This window comes from Phalacrocorax aristotelis, chromosome 1, assembly GCF_949628215.1.
Source record: "Phalacrocorax aristotelis chromosome 1, bGulAri2.1, whole genome shotgun sequence".
In the NCBI taxonomy this organism is placed as follows: domain Eukaryota; kingdom Metazoa; phylum Chordata; class Aves; order Suliformes; family Phalacrocoracidae; genus Phalacrocorax; species Phalacrocorax aristotelis.
In genome coordinates this window covers 86,164,739-86,187,079 of record NC_134276.1, presented here as the reverse complement: position 1 = coordinate 86,187,079, position 22,341 = coordinate 86,164,739, and the positions used below count along the sequence as shown (strand labels likewise).

Genomic DNA, 22,341 nt, shown 5'->3' with positions numbered 1-22,341 from the left:
GTCATCATGGCAGGAAGGAGGCATCTAAAGTGTTTTTAGCTATTTTAAAGTCAAAGGACCCATGTTATTTTACAGCAGCCAAACAATTGGCTCCCAACATCTACCAAAACCTTCCTTCCTAAACACTGATTTTGATGAAAAACAAGACTCTTTTTTTCCTGATGTGCCTTATACAGCAGCCATTTCCTTTCCTAATGCAAACAATTTGATATCAGCATTTGTACTGCAATTTTTTTAAAAGAAAACAAAATCACCCCCACATGAATATGATCTCTGACCTTATTTCTCTCAAGAGCATTCAGGAAATCCAAATCTGTGGTGTCTGAAATCCCTCCGTGTAGGATAAGAACTTTGCTATCAATTATAGTGGCAAGGGGAAGCCAGCTAAAGACATCTCGCAGAAGACACAAAATCTGTTTCCCATGGTCCTGTAAAACATACTGTTATATTAGAACCTATTTGGCAGATTCTGTTGCTTCTAAGCTCAAGATTTTGCTGAAGCATCTGCCACAGTCCGTATGAACAGTTCCATCCAGGTGACACCCTGAACTGCAACACTGACAAACATGTTCTGACATTTACTTTAGGGCCATTTGGTTGTCTCCGACAATCTCCAACACCAAAACAACATTTTGTTTTTCTTTCAAGTGCACCTCTTTTTGTGTTCTTGAGTCACCTTACGGATGTCTCCTATTTTATCCCAAACATCTCTGAACATAAAAGGCTAACAATTAAAATTGTTTTGTCACTTATTCCACTGATAATCCAAAATAATTTTAACTACATTACTAAAGTAATTCTGTACTTCACCTATATAAACCGGCTGGAAGTTTCCTTACTTACACAGGTCTCATTTTACTGTGCAAGACTACAAAGAAAATATAGGGGAAGGAGGAGGAATCCTACCTTGTACTTCTTTGAAACTTCTTTTGTGAAGCCATATCTGAAAATAGGACAACAATGTGAACTGGTTTTCAGTATGACCCTTCTGCATCACCTTCTGTAGTGTTTGCCAGGAGTTTTCTATCCTTTTTCTCCTGCCATTCTGTCTCGCCTCTGTTTAAATGTACTTTCTTCTGCTCTGCCTCAATAATTGAGTTAAACTGGTTTCTTGTACATAAAAGAGATCAGGAACAGAATCGTGACCAATAATTAAGTGGCCTTTTCCCCATCTGAAAGGGAATAGCTTAGCAGTTTTACCTTTTAGATACCACAAAGAAATTTCAAAGGAACCTAACTGATGATAGGCAAAAATTCCCACAAAACCTCCACAGGGTTTTTGTTCTAAATCACTCAACTTTACTAGACAGTGTCATCTGTCTTGTCTTTTGCCCCACAAGAGACAAGGATTTCGACACCTCAGTCTTTTCACACCAAGATATCCTTGGTACAAGGGGCATTTTCACAACACACTGACTCTCGGCTTTCAAAATTACCGATGTGCAGCACTGCTAATCCAAAGGCCCGGCAAAGAGCCATACACAGGAACGCATCTTTGCACTCCATACCATCACAGACTTAGTTAATATTTTCCACTATTTTGGGTGGGAATTTTCCTACCTTGTAGATAAAGTAACTGATCTGGGGTTTTTTTGATTGGGTTTGTTTTTTTTTTTAAAATTAAGTTCTGAAAAAGGAAGTATCATGTGAAACTGATTCTCTTACGTGGATCTTTAATAGGATTTGAACCCAGGTTTATGCCTGGACTAAAGAGCAATATATTCTGTGTGCACGCATCAAATTATAGAAGGGCTACAGCAGGTTACACACCAGTCAGTCACCAAAAGACCTACTGGGGCGGCTGAGAATTGTAGGGACTAGGACTGAGGAGGAGTTCTATCATCTGTGAAATGCATTTGTCTGCAAGTCACACTTCCACTACAGCCAGAAACACTGACTGTGCCTACTGCCTTGGCAGTGCGGTACAGCTGAGTGCAAATACCTGTACTAGAAAATAGGGTCTCAGCTGTTCCTGCAATGGGGTAGACTGCCACCTCGCAACTAATGGACCTCCATGGTGTGGAAGCTAGGATATTTACCCACCCTTTGTGTTTGGGAAGTGACATTTTATTCAAAAGTTAAATGAAATACCAGCTCCTAGTTTACTGGTTCCATTATATTGCATACTATTATGTCTGTTGCTATGCTGTGGAAAAAGCCAATGCTTTAACTAAAATATAATCCTTCCATCCATCTCCTTTCCCCAGATTTGGTACTCTGGATGGAAGCTGCGCTAAGCCCATTGACTTCAACGGATTGTGATTAGGTCAGAGACAAGATATGACTCCCTTTCAAGTGCCTGTGTGTAACAGGGATGTTCTTTGCTCCCCTCACGCACCTTGAAGATGCAGACTACACCGGATTCAGAATAAAACATTATTTATGGTTTAGAGTGTCACAGTAGGTAAAGCAGCATTCAAAAGCTCCAACATTTCTAGTGAAAGGCCAGATACTCCCTCCCCCAGCCCCCTAAAATCTACCTCAGGTTCATGATGTAGTCTTCATGGTTTCCTCTATTCAAGTGAAAATCATTGGGGTAGATAAGAAGAAATGCAAACAGGATTATAAGTATTTCCATAGAATTTTTCCCTCTGTCAACAAAATCACCGTTAAAGACATAACGGTTTTGTTCCGAAGGCAGACCATTCTGCAGAAGGAAACAAAAACAAGGACATTTAGAGACGCTTCTGTGCTACTGTAATAAAGGAAATAGCATTTCAAATGGGATCATAATGCTAGAAAATCTGCAAAAAACCTGCACAAAACAGAGATCTAAAATGCAGCACTTCTTTATTTCCACCGCTTAGAACAAAAATCTCCTTATCAATCTGTATGAACGACCAGGGAAGAGGTGACCTCTCTGACTGTTCTTATGATGCCATCTCTAATCCTCTCCTCTAGCTATTGAAATATATTGAAATGGACCAATAGGAACATTATTATTCTATTAAAATATACTTTTCTGTTAATGCAGCTGCTGCCAGGAAGTTAGGCGCTTGCAAATAGGACGGACTCGTTCATTTTGAATGGAAGACAAGAAATCCATGAAAAATGATCTTCTGACACAAGTCTGAAGGTTCTTACGTTTCCTTACACAGTAAGAAAAATGATTTAATATATTTACATTGTTTGCAGTGTATGCTTCTAAAACTACTGAGAAAGACTATAGTCCAGAGGATGCCAAATCTTAATCCAGAACTCTGAAGACCCTGGATTGCAGCTGCTTTAATCCTGAAAGCAATACTTGAATTTTATTCACATTACACTTTGCCCCTGCCCAGGGCAAAGATATACTTGAGTGCTCACAAACCTGAGAGACTGTACAGGTATTTCTTACCTTATTTTTTTTCTGAAGACATAAAGCAATGTTTTACTATGAATGGTGACTTATCAAAAACTAGTATTGTGAATTGATGGTGTGTTTCATTAGATTAGTTATCAACATGTCAATGGGTGCCATCAGCTTACAGAAAGTAAAGCAGCAATTACGTGTAGCTACATAATTTCTGATCATGAGTATCAGAAATCTTATTTCAATTTTGACTTGCCAAAGAAAGGAAACCTCTGTTTTCACAGTAGGCATACACAAGAAGTATCAATAGAACGTCTATAAAATCACATTACAACTGTGGAAGCCACTCTACACAGGTTTGGCAATGTTGCAAGACATCCCACTCGCTGAATATAGCTGCTGCAACAGTGTCCAGCACTTGCTATGTTTCTATGGCATTCCCTGGTGTACTGCCTTAGCAGGTTTATTGCCGGATGCATGATTTGGCCAGAGACTCAATTAAACGTTGAATTTGAATCCATTAGGAAAAATCTCTTTCTTGACCCAGTCAGCGTCCCATGCTGTTATGTCGCATGCAGTAGTGAATCCTGCTCTCTCAATTCCCACAGCAGCACAATCCTGACTGTTGTAAATACAGCTTGCTTGGGTTTTGCCATAGCCTCTCCCCAGCTCTTTCTAAGTTAACTTAGAAGATGCACGTGCCTGCTCTGCACTTACAAGAGCGGCAATTTGTGTGACTGTGCAGTGAGTTGTAGTGGTTTTAAAAAAGAAAGGGTGGATTTCAGGAGTGGAACAGGCAGGAGAGACTCAGCAGCAGCTCCTGGAAAGATGAATTAATAAAAGCTTTGCCTTTTAACCAATAGGCATTTGAATCATCATCAGATTGTCAGTATACACACAGCTACTATGTAACTGCAGTCCTCATGGAAAGACAGATCTACTGAAGCACTCTCCGGACTCCATCATTCTTCTTTAGGAAAAGCTTACCCACAACTCTTAGTTTTAAATAAGAGTTTGTTTTGGACTTCCAATTGCAATGTGACATTTTAATTTAGTTCCACACTCATGCAGTTTTTATTTCCTTTTCTGTGGTTTTGACCAACAGTAAGCACAAAACTAGATTAAAGGCTGTTGCAGCCTCTGACATGTCAAAGAGGCGAACAAGGCCCTCTAATGTTTAGCAACTTGCTGCTGGGCATCATTACAGTATCTGCTGGGTTAGCGATTAATTAACTTCCGTTTGTCGTTTGCATTTTCTACAGCTTCAGGCTATTTCTACCCATAGCATCCATTTAACAATCTAACTTAGCAACACATAATTAAAATTCAAGGGTTTCAAGGAATTTCAGGAAATGCTGTAATTTAATGGAGATTAATGGAGGGACTGAATGAACCTTACAAACTGGCTATTGAGAAAGAAGTAATTATCTTAGCCTCACCCAAACCAGGTATAGGAATTATGCACACTATTACAAGCAGCGTTGTATCGATAACCTGTAGATTGCTAGCTTCTCTGTGTTTGCTATTGGCAGTTTGTAGAAGTGCTGTGATAAAGGTTCCCTGGACAGAGCTCTGCGCTCAAGGGACCCGGTCTGCATGCAGGCCTCCAAAATGCTTCAGCAGCCATTTCAGCTCTGGACAGACCTGATCACTACACTCTTCATGGCACTGTTTAGGATTACACCCTCTTTTTAAGGTTACAGGTGGTTCGTACCAACTTGGAGGAAGAAATCCCTTCCACTGAAACAGAATTGGGGAAGCAGAAAAAAAATGGATCCCAGAGGCTGACTGGGTTCACTGCTTGGATGAGTAAACTGCTCAGAGGGGAGAGAAAATACTGTGTTATTTAATTTGCTTCTAAATAACTAAGCAGCTCTATCATGTGCTCTCTATTTTCTCAACCACTGTGAAATGAAGAAAATATTTGTCCATTTACTCAGTTTGGTGGAAGGACTCCCCATGAAGCTTAACAGAGAATGACTTGGAGTAAACATTAGTGCCTGAAGTCAGGGGGAGTTTTGGCTCCGAATTTACAGAAGTCAGGATCTAGTCCTTGCTTAGAGTTTTTTTCTCTTGGTAACATCGATTAGAGAGGGGAAAAAGAATCATCTCTCATTTACTCCAAAAGAGTAAAATTCAGGTTAATTGCAGTTCTAAATATATCCGAGCATTTATCTTCAAAATAGCTTTTTTTCCCATTCCAGGTCCCATGTATGAAACCAATCTTTATCATACTCTTATTCCAGTTTCAAAAAGGAAGATTGTCTAATTAAAATAACAGCTAAAAGACTAGAAGCCAAGGGCCAGCTAAACGTAATCGATTGATTAATAAGAAAAGCAGAACTCTGTGAAAAGGTCTGATTATACTTTGACAGGCTTCGGGTGTGCACTTGGGCAAAACAGCTGAGTTTCTATTCAACAAGTGTCAGATAAAGTGTAACAAAGTTGGAAGCAAGGGGGAATTGCATCATTTAAACACCTGGTTTAGCTCACTTCAGTCTCCATTCAGTGCAGATGGATGCAAAAGGATCAGACATAAACCCTTTCCCCCGGAAAGCTCAAATCAAAGAGAGTATCTGCTAAACAAAAGGTGGTGATTCATGCTAAAGATAAATGTGAAACTAAATATAGGAAATTCCCCACATCTTCACAATTGTGGAAAAGATAGCCTGGAGCTTAGGTTTTTTCACATCAGTAAAACAGAGCTATGCTTTTTTAGCATTAAAAAGTGAGCAGCTGTTCATGGATACATAAAGGGTGCCCAAGGTACTTCCATTTTGTGCAGACTATGAGATTGCTTCCAAGGCTTAAAAAGCTTTTAACCAGATAGCACTCTTTTTGTGTTTCCTGTAAGCAAATAATAATAGAAAACACTTTGCATGTATCAATGGAAGGCCTCAATGAAAGCTTCTGCATTTTTTTCTGGAGGGCCAAAATTATCCGTAGTGTAGTGTCACATCAGAAACTAAGTTAGCTCCTGATTTTAGAAGACTTTAGTCAATATGAAATATAAAACAGTGGCAGGACTTTGGAGACATTGCGAGGGACCCTCAAGTTTTGGTTCATGCTCCTGTTCAACATTTAGGAAGAGAAAGATCTCCTGGATCTCCTTCTTCACCGTGAGCAGGAGGATACAAAGAAAGAAAAGCTACAACAAAGACACCATTCAAATTGCTCCAGGATTTGTGTGTGTGGTACGTGCACACCACATGTACAATTCTAACAGTGATGAATCTATCAGACATAAATACGTGTTCTTAACAACAAGTCTCGAAGAGAAAATGCTACACCACAGACTGCCTACTTACCTTATAGAATATCAGCAAAAGATCATCCAGGTTTCCATGCAAATCTCCTACAGGAAACAAAAACATTTTTTTCCCCTTAATTTTTCTCACAAAGGAGATAAAAACTGGAATAATAAAACTAGAATTAGTTAGCCCTAACAAGTTTTACCCCATGTTTTCCTTAATTTGCCTTGTATTAGGATTAGCTTCATTTTAAGGAACATGCTGAAGCTGCTGGCAATTAAATACTCAATAGAGTATACAATTGTCTTGCATAAAGTTTTTGTCTTTTCTTTGCGGCTGGACCTGAAGATCAGACCAGTCACACAGCCAAAGGTCCACTCAGGGAAGTGAGAGTAAGATGAAAAAATACATTATGAACATGAAAAAAACAGGAAATTTCACTAAAAGACATTTAGAAATATGATAAAACTTCTACCAGGTTTAAATTTCCGAAGTAGCCCACTACATACAGCACAACTGACATCTGTCTGGTTCAGGGCCAGGTTTTGATTATTACAGGCAGGATCTGGTGGAGGGTGTCAAGAGCTGTCCGTGTTTGTATGCCTCAGTGCTAAGGCCACAGGAATGACAGATTTGGCCCTTTCCAAGAGGCTTCTTTTGGAGCAGGCACGGGGGTTTCACCCCAACACAAAGGATCACTGCAGCATAGCTTCCCTCTGCATATGACTGAATTTCATGCTCACAAAACCAACCTTCTCATGTCTGTGACTCACCAACACAAAGTCACAGAACGGTTTCAAAACCTATCTTGTGATAATATGATTTCACCACCAATGAGTAGGAAAGGAGAGAAGTGACATTTTTACCCTGTCTACATGTTTTCTGTGCCACTTTTTATTAATTATGAGCCTGCTGAAGTCATTCTACGGAGTCCTTCAAGCTATGATAGATTTTCATCATGTATGTGGGTGCAAACATTTCAGGTGCGTATTTAATCTGCATTATTAATTTGAAATTAAAATAAAATGGGAAGAGGGATACTTTATTTTACGGAAATCAACTTTTTGGACCAATTATGTCTAAAAATTGGTCTTTCATCTTCTGCAGAGGATCTTTCTGGTTACAAAAGCTATTAATTTCAGCGGCATGAAGGGGACCACTTTCGGTGCTGGTTACATAGTGCAAACAAAATACAAACATGAGAAGGTATGTTTTGCTTAGTAAGATCACCCTGTGTAGCGAACAAGTATGAATCCATGTTTACTTGGTTTGGAGAGAGGTTTTGTTGGTTTGGGTAACAAATTAGTTATACAAAACCTCATTTAACCCTTTCCAGTCAGAGTAGGTGCATAACCACATCTTAAAGAACATTATTTGTTTTGCATGTGTTGTACTGTTCTTCCTTATACCACCCCACTATTACACACAGCACGCACTGCTAGCTGTCAAGAGTTAATGTCACCATTACTGTTCTGTTTTGCAGCTCCTTCACTCTGTGGCAAGTCAGGGTACTGCATCTCTATCTATAATTTACAAAAGCTTAACAAAACGGATAGGCAATGAGCTCTTAGTTCTTTACCTTGTGACACATCACATCATTCTGTGAGACTAATTTGTTGGTCGTATAAAGACTGACCCATCCTCTTGGGTCCCTTTAGAAACAGAGGTTTATTATAATTTCAATTTGTTCTGGATAGTCTTGCTGTCAATGGAAGGTCTTGTTTGCCACCCCTATTAAGCCCTCACTAAAATAATTACTGAGTAAATTATTATGGTTAAGTCTTTTTCTCAGTAAGAGGAGGAAGTGGTGGGACTTGCAGCCAGTGAGCAAAATACTCGGTGGCATTTTAGAGATGGAAGTGCAGGAATGTTTAAGCTATACTGCAGTGTTAGCTGAATTAATACTGACTCATTCAGAAATGTTTAATGAGAAAAAGGAAGAGGAGGCGAGGGACTTTCTTAAAATACACTTAGTGTGACTCAGAAACTTTTTTTTTTTTGGTTTGTTCCAATTTATTCATTTGTGGGGGAAAAAAAGAAGAAAAAAAACAGCATCCAGAACTTTCTTGTAATGGCAGCATTTGGAAATGTTTGTGTTGTTCTCTAAGCACTTGGAATATCAACCCATAGCCCAAAGCTGTTATCTCCTCTGGCACCTTACCACAGACAGTTATCTCCCTGGAGTAGGAAGTTGAAAGATGTGTGATATTTGGCATCTCCTTGAGAACTCTCCTAGTTTCATGTAAGAGCTGCAGTACATAGCGGGCATGAAGCAGCTGTGAGAAAAAAATGCAAGGAGAAAAGGGACACTTATTAGAAGTAGCGATATGTCTGTCTGCTTTATTAATATCAGTCACGTATTGCCAAGATTATTTATACTACAGACCTCCAGACATGATTACAGCCTGTACGGTTTAGTGCTGGGAATTAGAAGTGTTCATAGCTTTGCACTTGCTTCCTGGTGAATGGATCTACAGCCCTTAGTGAACTTGCTTTACATATTTTCCCATTTTATTTCTAGCGTACTCTTTCTACTCTTCCCATCTACAGAAAGGATAAGAGACTGAGTAATACAGCACTCGGAATCATTGCATAAGGTCATCTGTTCAAAGTAACTGAGGGGAAAAAAAAGGGATGTAGTTCTAGCTGTGAGTTAAAAGGAAAAAAATGAAACACCCACAAACCCCCCAAAAAACCCCAAAGGCCATAACTGATATTTCAGCAAATTGCAAAAATAATGAGAGGGGAACTCTGGCAAGGGTTGCCTTGTTAAGAGCTATCTGCCGGTTTGCTGTGAAGATGTTCTGAGAATGCAGCCTTGAAGCTTCTGGTCTTCTCTGCTAATGCTTTTTACGATAATTTTGTCAGTCAGTGATTTTTAAGGCTTTTAATTCAAACACAGCTCTTCAGAAGTTTGGTAGAGGAGATAGATGAGTACCAACTGACTTTTCAAGATTCATGCTTCTAAAGCAAACAAAGCAGGCCAACTACATATAATCATTTCCTTAATAAAATGCCAACCATAGTAAGAGAGAGAGCTGACAGTAAGGTGAAGTCTGGGTGGGCTCATTTATCATGCTACTTTTAAGATCAGCCACCACAGAAAATTACAGCATAAAACCCACCACCATTATTTAGTAAATTGAAAAGCAAGATAGATGCTTAGCCTTTCTATACAGTATATTGTTAAGCACAAATGACCACAAGTTCAAACAAAGCTGTGCCATGTAATGCCTCCCTGCCCCATCCACATCTTGTAAGAGGGCAGCAAAGGGTCTTGCTCAGGAACACAGAGAAAGAATCAGCAACAGCCTTCTCAGTGCCTTGGCAGCTGCAGCAGCAAGCTCCTGAGATTTGTGCTATCACCCTGTTCCGCTACATTAGCGATGCTTTGTATTCAATCTTCCATTATGGTGGAATCTTGTACACTGGAACGAGGTGATTAACCCTTGCACCTCAATTCCTCTAAAAAGAACGGGTGGGGGAAAAAAGAGAAGAGGACCACACAAGGAGCACTTCCAACCCAGAAAAAGATGATAACTAGTTTCTAGGTCAGCTTAGGACATCTTCCCCAGTCCTGCACCCTCACTGATAACCCCTGTCTAGCAGCTGCTAAGGGTTTCCATTTCATGATCACTGTAATCTCAGTGCTAGAAGAGAAGGTCCCCACTAGTCCCTGACCCTTCCCAGTGCTGCCTCTGGTGGTCATGCAGCCAAGTAGTGAATCAAATCTGGGAACTGGTCTGGCTGAGAACTGACTGCTTTTGATTTTGTTGTGTTAGCTTCCAGCCAGATTGGTTTCTCCAAGACAGCTCACCATGTACCTGTATGATCACATGGGGCTAGGTGGAAAGGGTAATGGCATGGAAAAGAAGGGAGAAATATCTCCTTGGGTACCACCTTAGCCTTACATTGGATTCAACTGATTGTGGAGCTACAACTTGAGAGAGAAGTAAAATAAGTAAAAAGAAATCACACTAGTTACAACTTACCTGTTCATTCCTGAAAGCATGAAGAAGAGCATTGGCATCGTCAACAGTAAGGGGAAATGAGAGCCGTGGTCCATAATAGGAATCTGGAACATCAATCTTTTCAAAGTCTGGTAAATATAAGCCTTCATCTACTACCTGAGAAACACGAGGGCTGGTGAAAATGTGAGAAACTGGAACAAGAGGGAAGAAAAACAACAATGTATTAACTCCACCGGTCCCTCATAGGGCTGTAACAGCATGTCCAGAACTGGTTGAATGTAACTGATGCTTTACTTGCTGCAGTATTACAGTGGCTAACTCCTGCTGTGTAGAGTGGACGAGCTCCAGGTCTCCCCAGATATTTTCACAATACTAAAAACAAACAATCAAACAAAAAAATCCAAAACCCAAGCAAATGAAAAAAACAGGTAAAAACTCTGCCCAACAGCCAGTATCTGTGGTCAGGGTACAAAACATTTTGCACTGAAGTTGTGAAGCAATCTGCTATCATAGGTAATGAGAAACATAACTTGTTATAGACTTTATTCTCCTTGCCCCACAAAGCAAGGAGATTCAAAAGCCATGTCTGATCATTCAATGACCATCATGTGTTTAAAGTCCAATATTACACTTTTAATACAGGTTTTAAAGATTCACTTTTACTGCTTTTATTTTCTATGTAAATTTTTTGGGCTAAATGCCAGCAGGCCAGTGATTATTTAAAAAGTCATCAACAAAATCCTATTTGTTCACAGTGGATTGCAAAGCATTCCTTTCTGATACAACTAGGAGACAATGCCAGCTTTTGGTTGGCTGCCATAAAAGCATTGGATGAAATAAAGTAAACAAAAACATAGTGGTAAAAGTAGAGCAGAGCTTCTAATTTTCCTGGAACATGGAGAAAGCAGGAACATTGCTAACCGCTTCAATCAGGTATTTTCTTGACATGGCCTTGAAATGTAACTGAGTGAACAGTAGATTTCAGGTTTTTTTCTTGCAGATTGTCTTTATCATATATTCTACTAAAAGAAAGAACGAGACCTTAGAGGACAGTGTTCTGGCAGCTGCTGTTGCAGAGCTGGTCCTGTGAGATGACTATTGTAAACACTTTTTGCTGGGCTACAGGTAAGTTTTCTGTAACCTTGATTAGATGCAAATGGAAATAAAAATGTATTATTTATTGCTGGAGGAACACCCGTGGCTGTGACTCAAAACTCACAGCAGCCAAAACCAGCATGAGGCCTCATAAATTATGAGATTCATAAAGGGCAGCTTGTCTTGTAACTCGATAAAATCCATATTAAAGAAAAAAATAGATAAAAATACACTTTTTATCAGCTCTGGATTACGAAACCCCCCTTTTTATCAGCTCTTCTGCTGTTAGCTGATTAGCACATTCAGTATACAGCCATGTAAATGGATTAAGGCATCAAGTAACAGCAAGGTGATCAGGGTTCACCGTTTCCCACAAATACAGTCTGATTTTCAGTCTTCCACCACAGTTACAGTTTTGTCTGGCCAGATGCCAGAACATCACCCATGGGCTGAAACTGCTCAGTCCCACATACTGATCAGCCAAGCACATATGCACCAAGTCTTGTCCCAGCTCTAGCAGCAGGTCTCTGGATGGCATCTCCCTCTGTGCTCTACTTCTCAGGAAGTAGGTGGCTGCAGACCATGAAGCCCGTTCCTCAGACCACCCCAATTCCTCATTGCTTGCCTGTTCTAGCCAGAGGCTCTCCTAATCTGACATGACTACTTCAGAGTCGGCAGTCTCCTCAGCATTTCAAGCCAGGCAGAGGCCTGCCTATGCCTGCTCCTACCCCAGCCCTCCCTTCCTGCACACAGCAGGCTGCCTTCCCTTTACCTCTGAACATGAACCTGCCTTCCTCGCAGTCTTGCTTCCTTTTTGGCACATGCCCAGGCTGAGAAACCCAATCTCCTTCCCTGTAGTGCATATCTCTGCAAAGTACACCCCATTTTCCACTTCTGGATGAGTCGCCAAAAGCCACTCATGGTCATTAGCCTTAGAGTGTGCTTACACCTCCTCAGGCAGTCTTTCAACTGTCAGAGGAGTCAGTAATGGATGCCCTAATGCAGAATGGGGATTTGTGTGTTGGCCGACAAGTACCCTAGCTCACCACAAGCCCCACGCAGGACTAATTCTGAAGGATTTGGCACCCTTCTCATTTTAGTCATCTTCTAGTTGAAGCTGTCAAGGCTATTTCAGTCCATATTGAAAGACAGGGACAAAAACTCTTGACATGCCTAGTTCAGGCACCCATCTTAAGACAGAATGCAATACAGTCTGCCAGTACCTGCATCTCTCCACCGACTACAGAGAGTGCAGGGAATGACCTGCTTTGTATTCTGACACCAGAAGTCTAGCCCAAGCACAGTGAATTGAGCCTTCGCTATTAGCGGACTCCACACAACTATCCTACAGGACAATAGCAATATTCCATGTTAAAAATGAAAGCCCAGAGCTACATGGAGTCAGTTTCACCACAGAAAGCCCAGGGACCTGGGTCTCCTGACAAGACCACCTCACCATAAGAGTTGTTCAAGGCAAGACAAAGACGCCACTGCCAAGAATGTATTCACAATCAGGGTAACAGGGAATCAGCTATTTCTGCTGCTCTGAAATAAGGTCTGTTCTGCCACCATCCATGTGCCTTCAGACTAGCCACTGGGGTACCTGAGAGCACCTCTGGCTCCTGAGGAGTGCTCTTACATCTGGCAGATACTGATCCGCAGCCAACAGGTCACAGTCAGATGGACCTTGAGCCCAAGAGGATAAAGATTTCTATAATGCTCCAAATATTTATTCCTTCACTCCATTCCTGGCGCTGTAAGCTGCAAGCAGCTGTGACTTATTGCCCACTGCAAGAATCACGCTATGCAAAAAGCCTTTGAAGGGTGTTAATGCTGTAAGGAAGGCATCACGGGCAATGAAACTGCAGAAAACAGCACCTTCTCTTTTTTTTCCCTTTTGAAGGAAGGCTGCAGGAGATGTGGCTCCTACCCTGGTGACCTTGAGAGGCATAGCCAGGGGTGCCTTGGACTCCCAGTCCCACCACTTTGCCTAGAACATGTTTGCAGCCTTCTCACCCTCAATATGCCAACAAAAAAGTGAGTAAATAGGTCACCTTTTCCTGGAAAAGCAGTTTCCAGCTGTCTCTGACCAGAGATCTTTCAATTGAAAGGCTGAGTAGGTATGCAGATTTTTTGGAGGAGGGAGAAAAGAGTAAGGTGGAAAAGTTTTTAATTCTTACTTCCCACAAACCCTTGGAAAATAGCCTTTAATCAGAAGCAGAACAAGAACAAGACACGGCTATATAATATCCCAATCACAACTTAAACTGCACTGACATCTTAAGCAGGATGAGAGGATGAAAAAAGCTTCAGGGTACAACAGATAAACAATCACATCAAAAGCACTACTGTGTTAATGAGATGGTGGCTGCTTTCTTTCTTTGAAAAACACATTCTGAAAAAGATTAAAAAGAGGAAAGTAACCAGATGAATAGCGGAGTCTGAGTGGTTTATAATGTAAGGAAAAACACCGATCACAAAATCTTCAGGTAGCTTTCTCAACACATACTGAGAAGAAGAGGCAACCTATTCTCTGGTAAGAATATTATATACTGTCTTCACAGAGAGAGCTTTTGAACCATATGCTATCACTGTAATTTAAGTGAGTACTCACCGATGAAAAAAACCACAGAGAATCGTGGGTTTAGAAAATGCTTGGGAATAGCAAAGCCCATTTGAAGCCTCTCTGCTTGTTATGTTTACACTTATCATGGCTCACATCTTAAAACCATGATTCAGCAGAATTGGAAGCAGTTCATTACGAATCACTTTATTCAGCAATGATTTTGCTTAAATCAGTGGAGCTAGCATGGGTGCTGCAAAGGTCACTTAGAGGGGCAAGCAATCAAAAGCTTGAAGTAAGGAATGCACAGAGTCAGTAGCTGGACAAACATAACCAAAACCCGCAAATTTGATAAGCAAATCCTAAAAAAAATCCCTCAGTCAGCTCCTTGCATAGGTGGCCTGGGCCATCTCACTATTAAACATGTACCTTTCAGAATCTTTCTGTTTCTTTTCAGGTTCTGGTAGCTGCAACATGGGGTGTTAGAAAGGGGGAAATAACAAACAAAGACAAAAATACAGCCTTTGGAGCAGTTATCAATTCTTAACAACTTCAGCCCTAACAGATAAAAGTTTTAAGCAAGGAAGACAAAGGGGAGCTTTACCATAAACCATACACTTTATCATGTGTTTCAGCCTGAACCACGTCCGCAGCTCCCAATATCTGCAAGACCAAGACACAGGTCACCCCCACAGTGGTGACAAGGGGTAGCCCTCAGTAACCTCCGTCCCACCCCGTGCACAGGTGGGGCCTGGATCTCCATCTGCCCACAAACAGCCTATGCATGTAGCAGTGTGCTCTGTACCCCAGCCACATCCTGAGCCCTAGCAAGTCACCTCACTCACCCTTCTTCCTTCTGTCAACAGACACAGTTAAGAAAGGTGGATAAATCATATCTACAGTGAGCAGCTGTAAAATTTCCTTTTATATTATAATGAAAATAGAGATTAATACTATTTTTCCAAATCTCAGACCTAGCGCTACTATTTTCTTTCCCACTCAGGTGGAAAAGCTGAACTGAGGTGTGCTATCAGCATGCAGAAGAAGCAGATGAAGTGAGCAGTGTCTGATTTTGTTCAAGTTTGCCAATTCCTTCTCAGGAAGTTAAATGACTAAAACAGATTTTTTTGCAGAATACAGTAGTAATGGAAAAAATCAAAGGAACGACTATTGTATCATCTGCCTTGGCTTTGGAGCAAGGCTCAGACATAATTTCTTTCTCTGCAGAGCACAGAGAGCATTAGGCACTCTAAAGTATTTAAGAGAGAAAAATTGCCATTTCTAATGGTTGTCCTTGGAACACTGAACCACTTATGGTTTTGATGGTGGTTTTATCCTGCTATCAAAGTGTCTTGTGCAAATTTTAATTGGAATAACCTGTGGCTGGACCAGGTGAAAGAGAAAGGACATTCTCTTGTAATTCAATAAGAACGGGACAGCCTCCTTTTTAACTCTGGTGGGATTAGATCTATTCTCAATTTGTTCGGGGAAGTCATGTTTGTTTTCTGGACTTAGGAAGTCACTTTCAGTCTGTCCTTCTGTTGAGCCTGACCTCAAAAGTAAGTTTTGTCCAAGGATCTCAAAATACTTAAAAAATTAAAGGTTATTCTTTGAATTGAGATGGTTCCTACAGATTTGTCTCCAGCAGTTTAAATTTATTTCATTTTTAGTCATTTACATACTGATAAATGTTTTGCAGCAAAATCTAGAACAAATTAAATTTCCGGCCCTTCAGGGGAGGAAAAAACCAAATCAAAACAAACAAAAGAAGAGCAACTTCTCTGATTACATCTGCCCTAAACCAACTAGACACATTCTTTCTGGATAATCACATCTCACAGTTTAAGAAAACATGCACAGAAAGCTGTGAAAATTGGAGTCAGGAAGACTGCCATGAGAACAGCTTTAGGGCAGTAACATATAAGAAAGCACTCTGAGCACCTCTGAGTATTCTCATAAGGACAACAGGTATCTGTCCTGTCTTACATCTTGACTCACTGAGTAGATATTGAGCAGAGTCAACACTTACAGAATCAAATTCTTATCACAGTATTTGGGAAATCAAACCTCAGTCCCAGCAAGTGCCATAGGCTGTAAACATCACACTAAAAATTAACTTCCCTCACATCAGGTTTTTGAAACAGAATCTCCGTATTTCTTTGATTTTTATCCTTACCTGAATCAGGATGAGTACAGTGATCCAGCATGAAAGTAAAAAAGTTGGACAGCTGAGAATGGAAAAGAAAAGAAGAAACACACACTGATCAGTTTAGGGGATCCAACAAGCATTAACATCCTCCTTCCTTACTCAATTACTAGCAAATTCCCATTTAGGGGGAACTAAGACACTACTGTAGCATCAGCCCACAATGATGACACAACTTGTGCCCTACTTCAAAAATGGCTTACTCCTTTCCTTCTTTGCTGCAAATTAGCAGATTGACACTATATGAATACGTACAAAGTTCCAGGGCTGTATCAATGCGGCTGACATTTTTGGGTGTAATTCTTCTTGCCATCTTGCAGACGATTTGTCTAGATTTCCTTTGTAGTCAATAGAAAGAAACTACTAAAATGCACCGATCTGACTTTAGACACTGGTGCTAGGATGAACACAAAGCCCTAGAAGTTCCTAATTCCCTGTATTGACCCTGAAGGAAGACTGGGCTGTCATGCTGAGACATTGATATCTCTGTTGCATGTATTTCGCCTCACAGCCACAGTTAAGATCACTCATGTAGTGGGATGACCTGCAACCCCTAGCTAACAGAGCTGTTCTACAGGAACCTCTAACCTAGGTATTGTTGTACAGGCAGAAGAGCGTTCTGCTGCTTATGTAGTTATATATATATACACACACAGAGGCACAACTTAATTAGTTCATGTGTGAGGCAGGGAAGCAGTTTTATTGTACAGGACAGAGCTCCGTAGGTAGAAATAACCACATACCCATTTTGTTTGTGCAACTTCAGTCTTCTGGGTGTAACATGTACAGGAATAATAGAAGATTACAAACCTGTAGTTGATCTTGCTCATCAGCATATTCAATTGACTGAAAGATACTCAGAGAATAGCGGCGCTTCATCTCTAGCCGGGCCATTGTAAAGCGGTACCAATTCTGTATGAGGATAGCAGCTCTGATGACTGTCAAAACAGAAAGCAATGGAGCACACGTGGATGCAGTGTAATCTACAATGAACGTACACACGCTACCTTTGCAGAATTTTGCAGACAGATGACAAATTCAGTCCATTGTGCGCGGTTGATATTAAGATGAAGCTCTGTAAAACTGAGACTTAAAAAGCATTTTCTGATAATGAATACATGGTGCATTTAGTGTTTCCCTCTTTGAGTACAGATCCCAAACTAGCTGACTTGCTCAGGCCTTTATTGTTAGAAACCTTCCCCATTTCATTGTCCTGAAGACAGTACCCATGTAAGAAGTCAGCCATGTTCAGCTGATGGGCAGTATGTGGGTTTTGGGAAGGTAAATAAAAAAAGAAAAGCAGTTTGGCCTACCAACAAAATGCATTTCTTTACCAAGCTGCTGTAAAAAGCTTCAGCAAGCTGTAACATGAGCATTGTGTAATGACAGAGTTTGTAACAGCCTCTGTTAAATGAAAATTTTTGCCTGCACAGCTTGTATCAGAAAGCCAGCAAAATGCAAGCCTTAGCGTAAAATGTTAACAAATGGTATTGAAGGGCAGATTAGATGCTTAAGTAGTTGCCTAATCTTTGGCTAGGTTGGTGAACAAAGGAACACTCACCCCAAGAATTCAATGGGACATGTCAGAAGACTATTTTGAACTATGTGCAGAATACATATCCCACTCAGTGCTTCAAGAAGTTGTGTCTACTATTGTCCCAGGCTGGAAAACTGCTGGAAACTTCACTGAAGGACAGTGGCCAGGACTGGAGCCTGGGGTGAAGGACCTGCTGCCTACAGGCCCCAGTCACACCACAACCAGATCACATTCCCTTAGCTGCTCAGATAAGAGGCTCTGGGGAGTGCGTTGCCCTGTGGGGAAAGCTCCTCCCACCTCTGCCAAGCAGTTAGTGCTGCGTGAACAGTGGCCACAAGTGAGAGCTGTGCAGGAGGACAGGAGCTCTGGGAGCTGATGCCCACCTGATCCCTCTAATCCCCCCTGCTACTCCTGGCACCCAAAGGGCAGCAGCTCTCAGGAGACAGGGCATGAAATGTGGATGGCAGAAGGACTGCCAGCAGGACGACAAGAGGAAAGGCAGGCAGGCATGCACTCAGCATTACAGGTGATCACTGCAGCTCTGACAGACCTGGACGGAGGAGAGAAAACAGAAGGCTGGAGGGGCTGTGCTCAGCCTGAAATAACCATGGGCTTGGGAGAGGAGGAACAGATGAGCTCAGCAGTAATGTCTGCTGTTTCACAGAGCTGTGACTCTCTAGTGCTTTAAGATGCTTATGAAGAAAGATAAACTACCTTTGCAAAAAGAATTCCTCAGTTGTTTGTTAACTGTTTTTGTTAAGATAGCTAGAGAGGAATAATAAATGCACGATTCATATACTTAGGCATACGTAAGCATGGATTTATCATCCAGAGGAGGACACCATTTACTATACAAAAAATGGAACAAAATGCAGCTACTGCCTTGAAAATTTAGCAGCTGAAATAATGGCAAATTCAAATGTAGTAATTTGCTCACATTATGGTCCGAAGGGGACTCTGTATTAACATGCTTAGCCCTACAGAGCACTAACAGGGGCAGTCAAGAGGCATTACATACATCACTGCATGACAGTGAGAGGAAGACAGGGGTATTGGATCCTGCACCTGTTCCAATGCAACCACATCACCACCACCATATTGTTGCCTGGTAACAAAAAAATACAGTAAGGTAGGAGGCTGCTCTCAAGAGATGTCACATTTACTCACTTAAAGTTGAACATAATTCTTTCTTGACTGGTTCCTTACCTCTTTCTCCCTACCTTTCTCCCCTTGTATTGTCAGCAGGATACCAAATAAGTAGACAGGGCCAGAAATGTCAAGCTTTTGCCTCCAGCCCTACAGCTAACACCTCACTTCAAGGAGTTTCCTAAGGAACTCAACCCTGAATAGCTCAGCACAGGACACAGAAAAAAGGTCTATGCTTCTGATCTTGCGAGACCAAGTCAAAGCAGCTGCAGGGCAACTCTATTGAAGGTACAAGGACCAAAGGAATATACTGATATCTCCTGATGTTCCCAAGAACTACAGCTCATTTCTGAGCAGGTGAACAGACGACCAGGAAAAGCAGGGAAACAAAACTGAGACGTTCTCCTGAATTCAAGAGTTTGACACAATCACCACTGCACAGTAGTGCAAATTCATGAAAAAGAAAAAAAAAGAGGAAACTAAAACCAACACTAATGTCTTAACACAGATATGCTTACATTTTATTACAGTTGCCAAAATGAACAGTTGATACTGAAAAACAAAACAAAACAAGAAATAACAACCAACAATCCATACTAATGTGTTTTCTTCCCCTGCAAAACAGCAAAGAAAAGCTCTGTATTAGAGGGACAACAGCTTACACTCGTCAATTATTTTAGCTGATCACAGATACCAGGGATTTTGAGACTAGGATGAGTGGCACCCACTGAGTGAGAATGATTTTTTTCTTAAACTGACATTTATGCAGGTAAAGAAAAAATTCCACGAAAAGTGAGTCTATTAATAAATATATGGAAGCTTTTTTATACAAATGCTTACAGGTGCCATAATAGCATGTTGTTTGCTTATTTCACCATTAATAAGTACACAGTATAGTTAAAATGGTACAGTTTTCTAGTCCAGACAAGTCCAAAATCAGTAAAGGCTCCCATCCTACAGATATTGCATCTGTCCTAGAAAAATCCTCCTGCCTGAAGGAAATGTAGTACTTGTATGACTAAGAGCATCCTTGGTACCCTACATAAACTCTGAGATATCTTTTCTGTCCTTTCTGGAATCCCCACCACCGCAGACCTGAAAGCCTGACACATCACAGCAAGGCTGTCATCAACTTTTCTGTTTAGAAAGAGTACCTAAGGGGCAAAGAACAGCCACCAGCACAGAAACTGATTTCCAGCATCAGAACCATTAAACTTCCCATTAAAGCCCCCCTGGGTTGCTTAATGGTCCTGAGCACTTAACATGGCACAGTTCCACTGGCATCACATAAGGCAGATACATATCGACCACTATGGTTAATGTTGCAAATCTAACAGAATATTTCCTGTCATTTTTTTAAATTGTACTTATTACAGCACTGTTGTTCTCAGGACTGAATCAGACATGACTTTCACACTAGGCTAAACTGCGTTTGTAAAAGAAATTATCAGTTGCAGAAGGTCTCTACACCAGCAAGCACCTGTTAAATGCATGTTATTGTTGCATTAGAGGGATGTACAGCCTCAGGCTGCAGATAGAATGATGGTTCAGCATCATTTGACTACTGCTGAAGTACAGAAAGAATACCATCCAGCAGCTGGAGAGAATAAAACATTGTCAAACAAGCACACAAAATTATAAGCCCTCTTTGGGGTAGCAAAGCCTGGCTCCATATCAATGTGTATTGATGGTTGTAGACTGAGAAAGAGTACAGCTCCTCATGCCCACTCCAACCTACTGGACCCTCAGAAATATTCCCAGCTAACTCATCCCCGAGGCCTTGCAAGGCACACATACGTGTAGCATGCAAACCCAAAGAAGAAGGACCGCTTCCCAGTTACAGTTAAGTCTAGGACCCCAGATGTTTCCATTCTACTTCCACTGCTGTGATACAGCACTGACGCTGCTGTGACTGCCAAGTAGCGTACACAAAGCTGAGGGCCACTTTTAGACCAGTCAGCTCGGATCCCTGTAACCATGATTAAATAGTCCTGCTTCTTAGTCACCAGTTTCCTGTGACTTGTATCATGGCTTGGTAGCCAAAAAGAGCCTTCCTTTTCAACCATGGCTGTTCAGCGTAATAATCTCCTGAGACTATGCACAGTGCCATGTAACAGGGCTCTCGGCAGATCTGTAAATTCTGCTTTAATGACAAACCTTGAAGGAGGACACAAAGGTCTGAGCCAATTCTGGAACCCACCTGCCTGTGCAAAGATTGGTGTGTTCACACCAGGGCATGGTATGATTAAAAGCAGGGGGATGATGCATTAGTTTTTTAACTAAACATTTAACCAGGTACTGTGGAGACTTTCGACTGACAGCCTCAGTGACTGTCAGGGAGAATTTCAGGCCAGGCACTTGATATGGCAGAAAATTGATTCTGAGAGTCATTGTAATAGCTCTGCTTTATAACACTTGTTTCATAATCGGGGCCACTGAGCAGCAGGGAAAATGGGGGAGTTTCCCCAGGAATCCTGTGCTGTGAAAGGCCATGAAAGGTTGCCCTCAATACCTTACCCTATATGCTTTGCCAGTGACTGAACGAGCACAGACACATTTGAAATTTAACTTCTGTCCCAGATGATGTGAATCTTTTCTAACCCAATCTCCAGGTGTTAGAGGTGACCTCAGCCAGCATCTAACAGCTATGCACTCTTTTAAAAAGAAGATAAATAGAAAATATTTTTTTCTGAACAAGTATTTTGACAACAGGACTAGGAGGAAATGTTAGCTTGCAATCCTCTTCTGCTGTTACAGAGGGAGCAACAACTGACCCTGAAGGCAAAGGCAGTACTCACCTCTCTCTGACCTTCTGTCAGCTACAGAACTGCTGCACCCCATGGTTCCAATGATGCTGCCCATCAATTTTAGTTGCTGCTGATATGAAGCATGTTTCTCTCAGCTCTTAGCATTTCGCACATTTCCTGTGTTTTTCCTTCCGTGATGAGGATTACACCCTCCTGGGCTCCTCAGCTCTTCCTAGCACTCCTAACAGGGAAGGGATTGGGAGGGAGGGAAAGGGGACAAAAAAGAAAAAAAACCCAAGTGCTTCACAACACAGAATCTAAAGTACCTACAGCTCATAACAAATTACTGTACAGCATGTGCTACACAAACTGGACCTGATGAACCATACTAGGTTTCTTTTTCACATCTGATCACTCTCAGCTTCCATTCAAGACAAATTAACTCTGTAAGTAATACAGTTTACTCCTGACACATTAGCTGAAAGTTAATGTGCACCAGTGACTTCTTAATCTGAAGCGTAGCTATATAAAGC

General features: G+C 41.2%; 1 protein-coding gene across 1 annotated transcript in view; it reads right to left on the bottom strand.

Moving 5' to 3' along the window:
• Positions 1-22,033, bottom strand: part of PPEF1 (protein phosphatase with EF-hand domain 1) — a 30,682-nt gene extending 8,649 nt beyond the window's left edge. The window contains exons 1-9 of the mRNA XM_075096518.1: positions 21,860-22,033; positions 17,189-17,316; positions 16,349-16,400; positions 10,536-10,705; positions 8,705-8,819; positions 6,601-6,647; positions 2,481-2,647; positions 907-943; positions 279-428 (exon numbers count right to left, since the gene is read on the bottom strand). Of these exons, the coding sequence (XP_074952619.1) occupies positions 279-428; positions 907-943; positions 2,481-2,647; positions 6,601-6,647; positions 8,705-8,819; positions 10,536-10,705; positions 16,349-16,400; positions 17,189-17,316; positions 21,860-21,923 (930 nt within the window). The 5' untranslated portion in view covers positions 21,924-22,033. The remainder of the gene's footprint in view (positions 1-278; positions 429-906; positions 944-2,480; positions 2,648-6,600; positions 6,648-8,704; positions 8,820-10,535; positions 10,706-16,348; positions 16,401-17,188; positions 17,317-21,859) is intronic.
• Between the last annotated feature and the right edge of the window lie 308 nt (positions 22,034-22,341).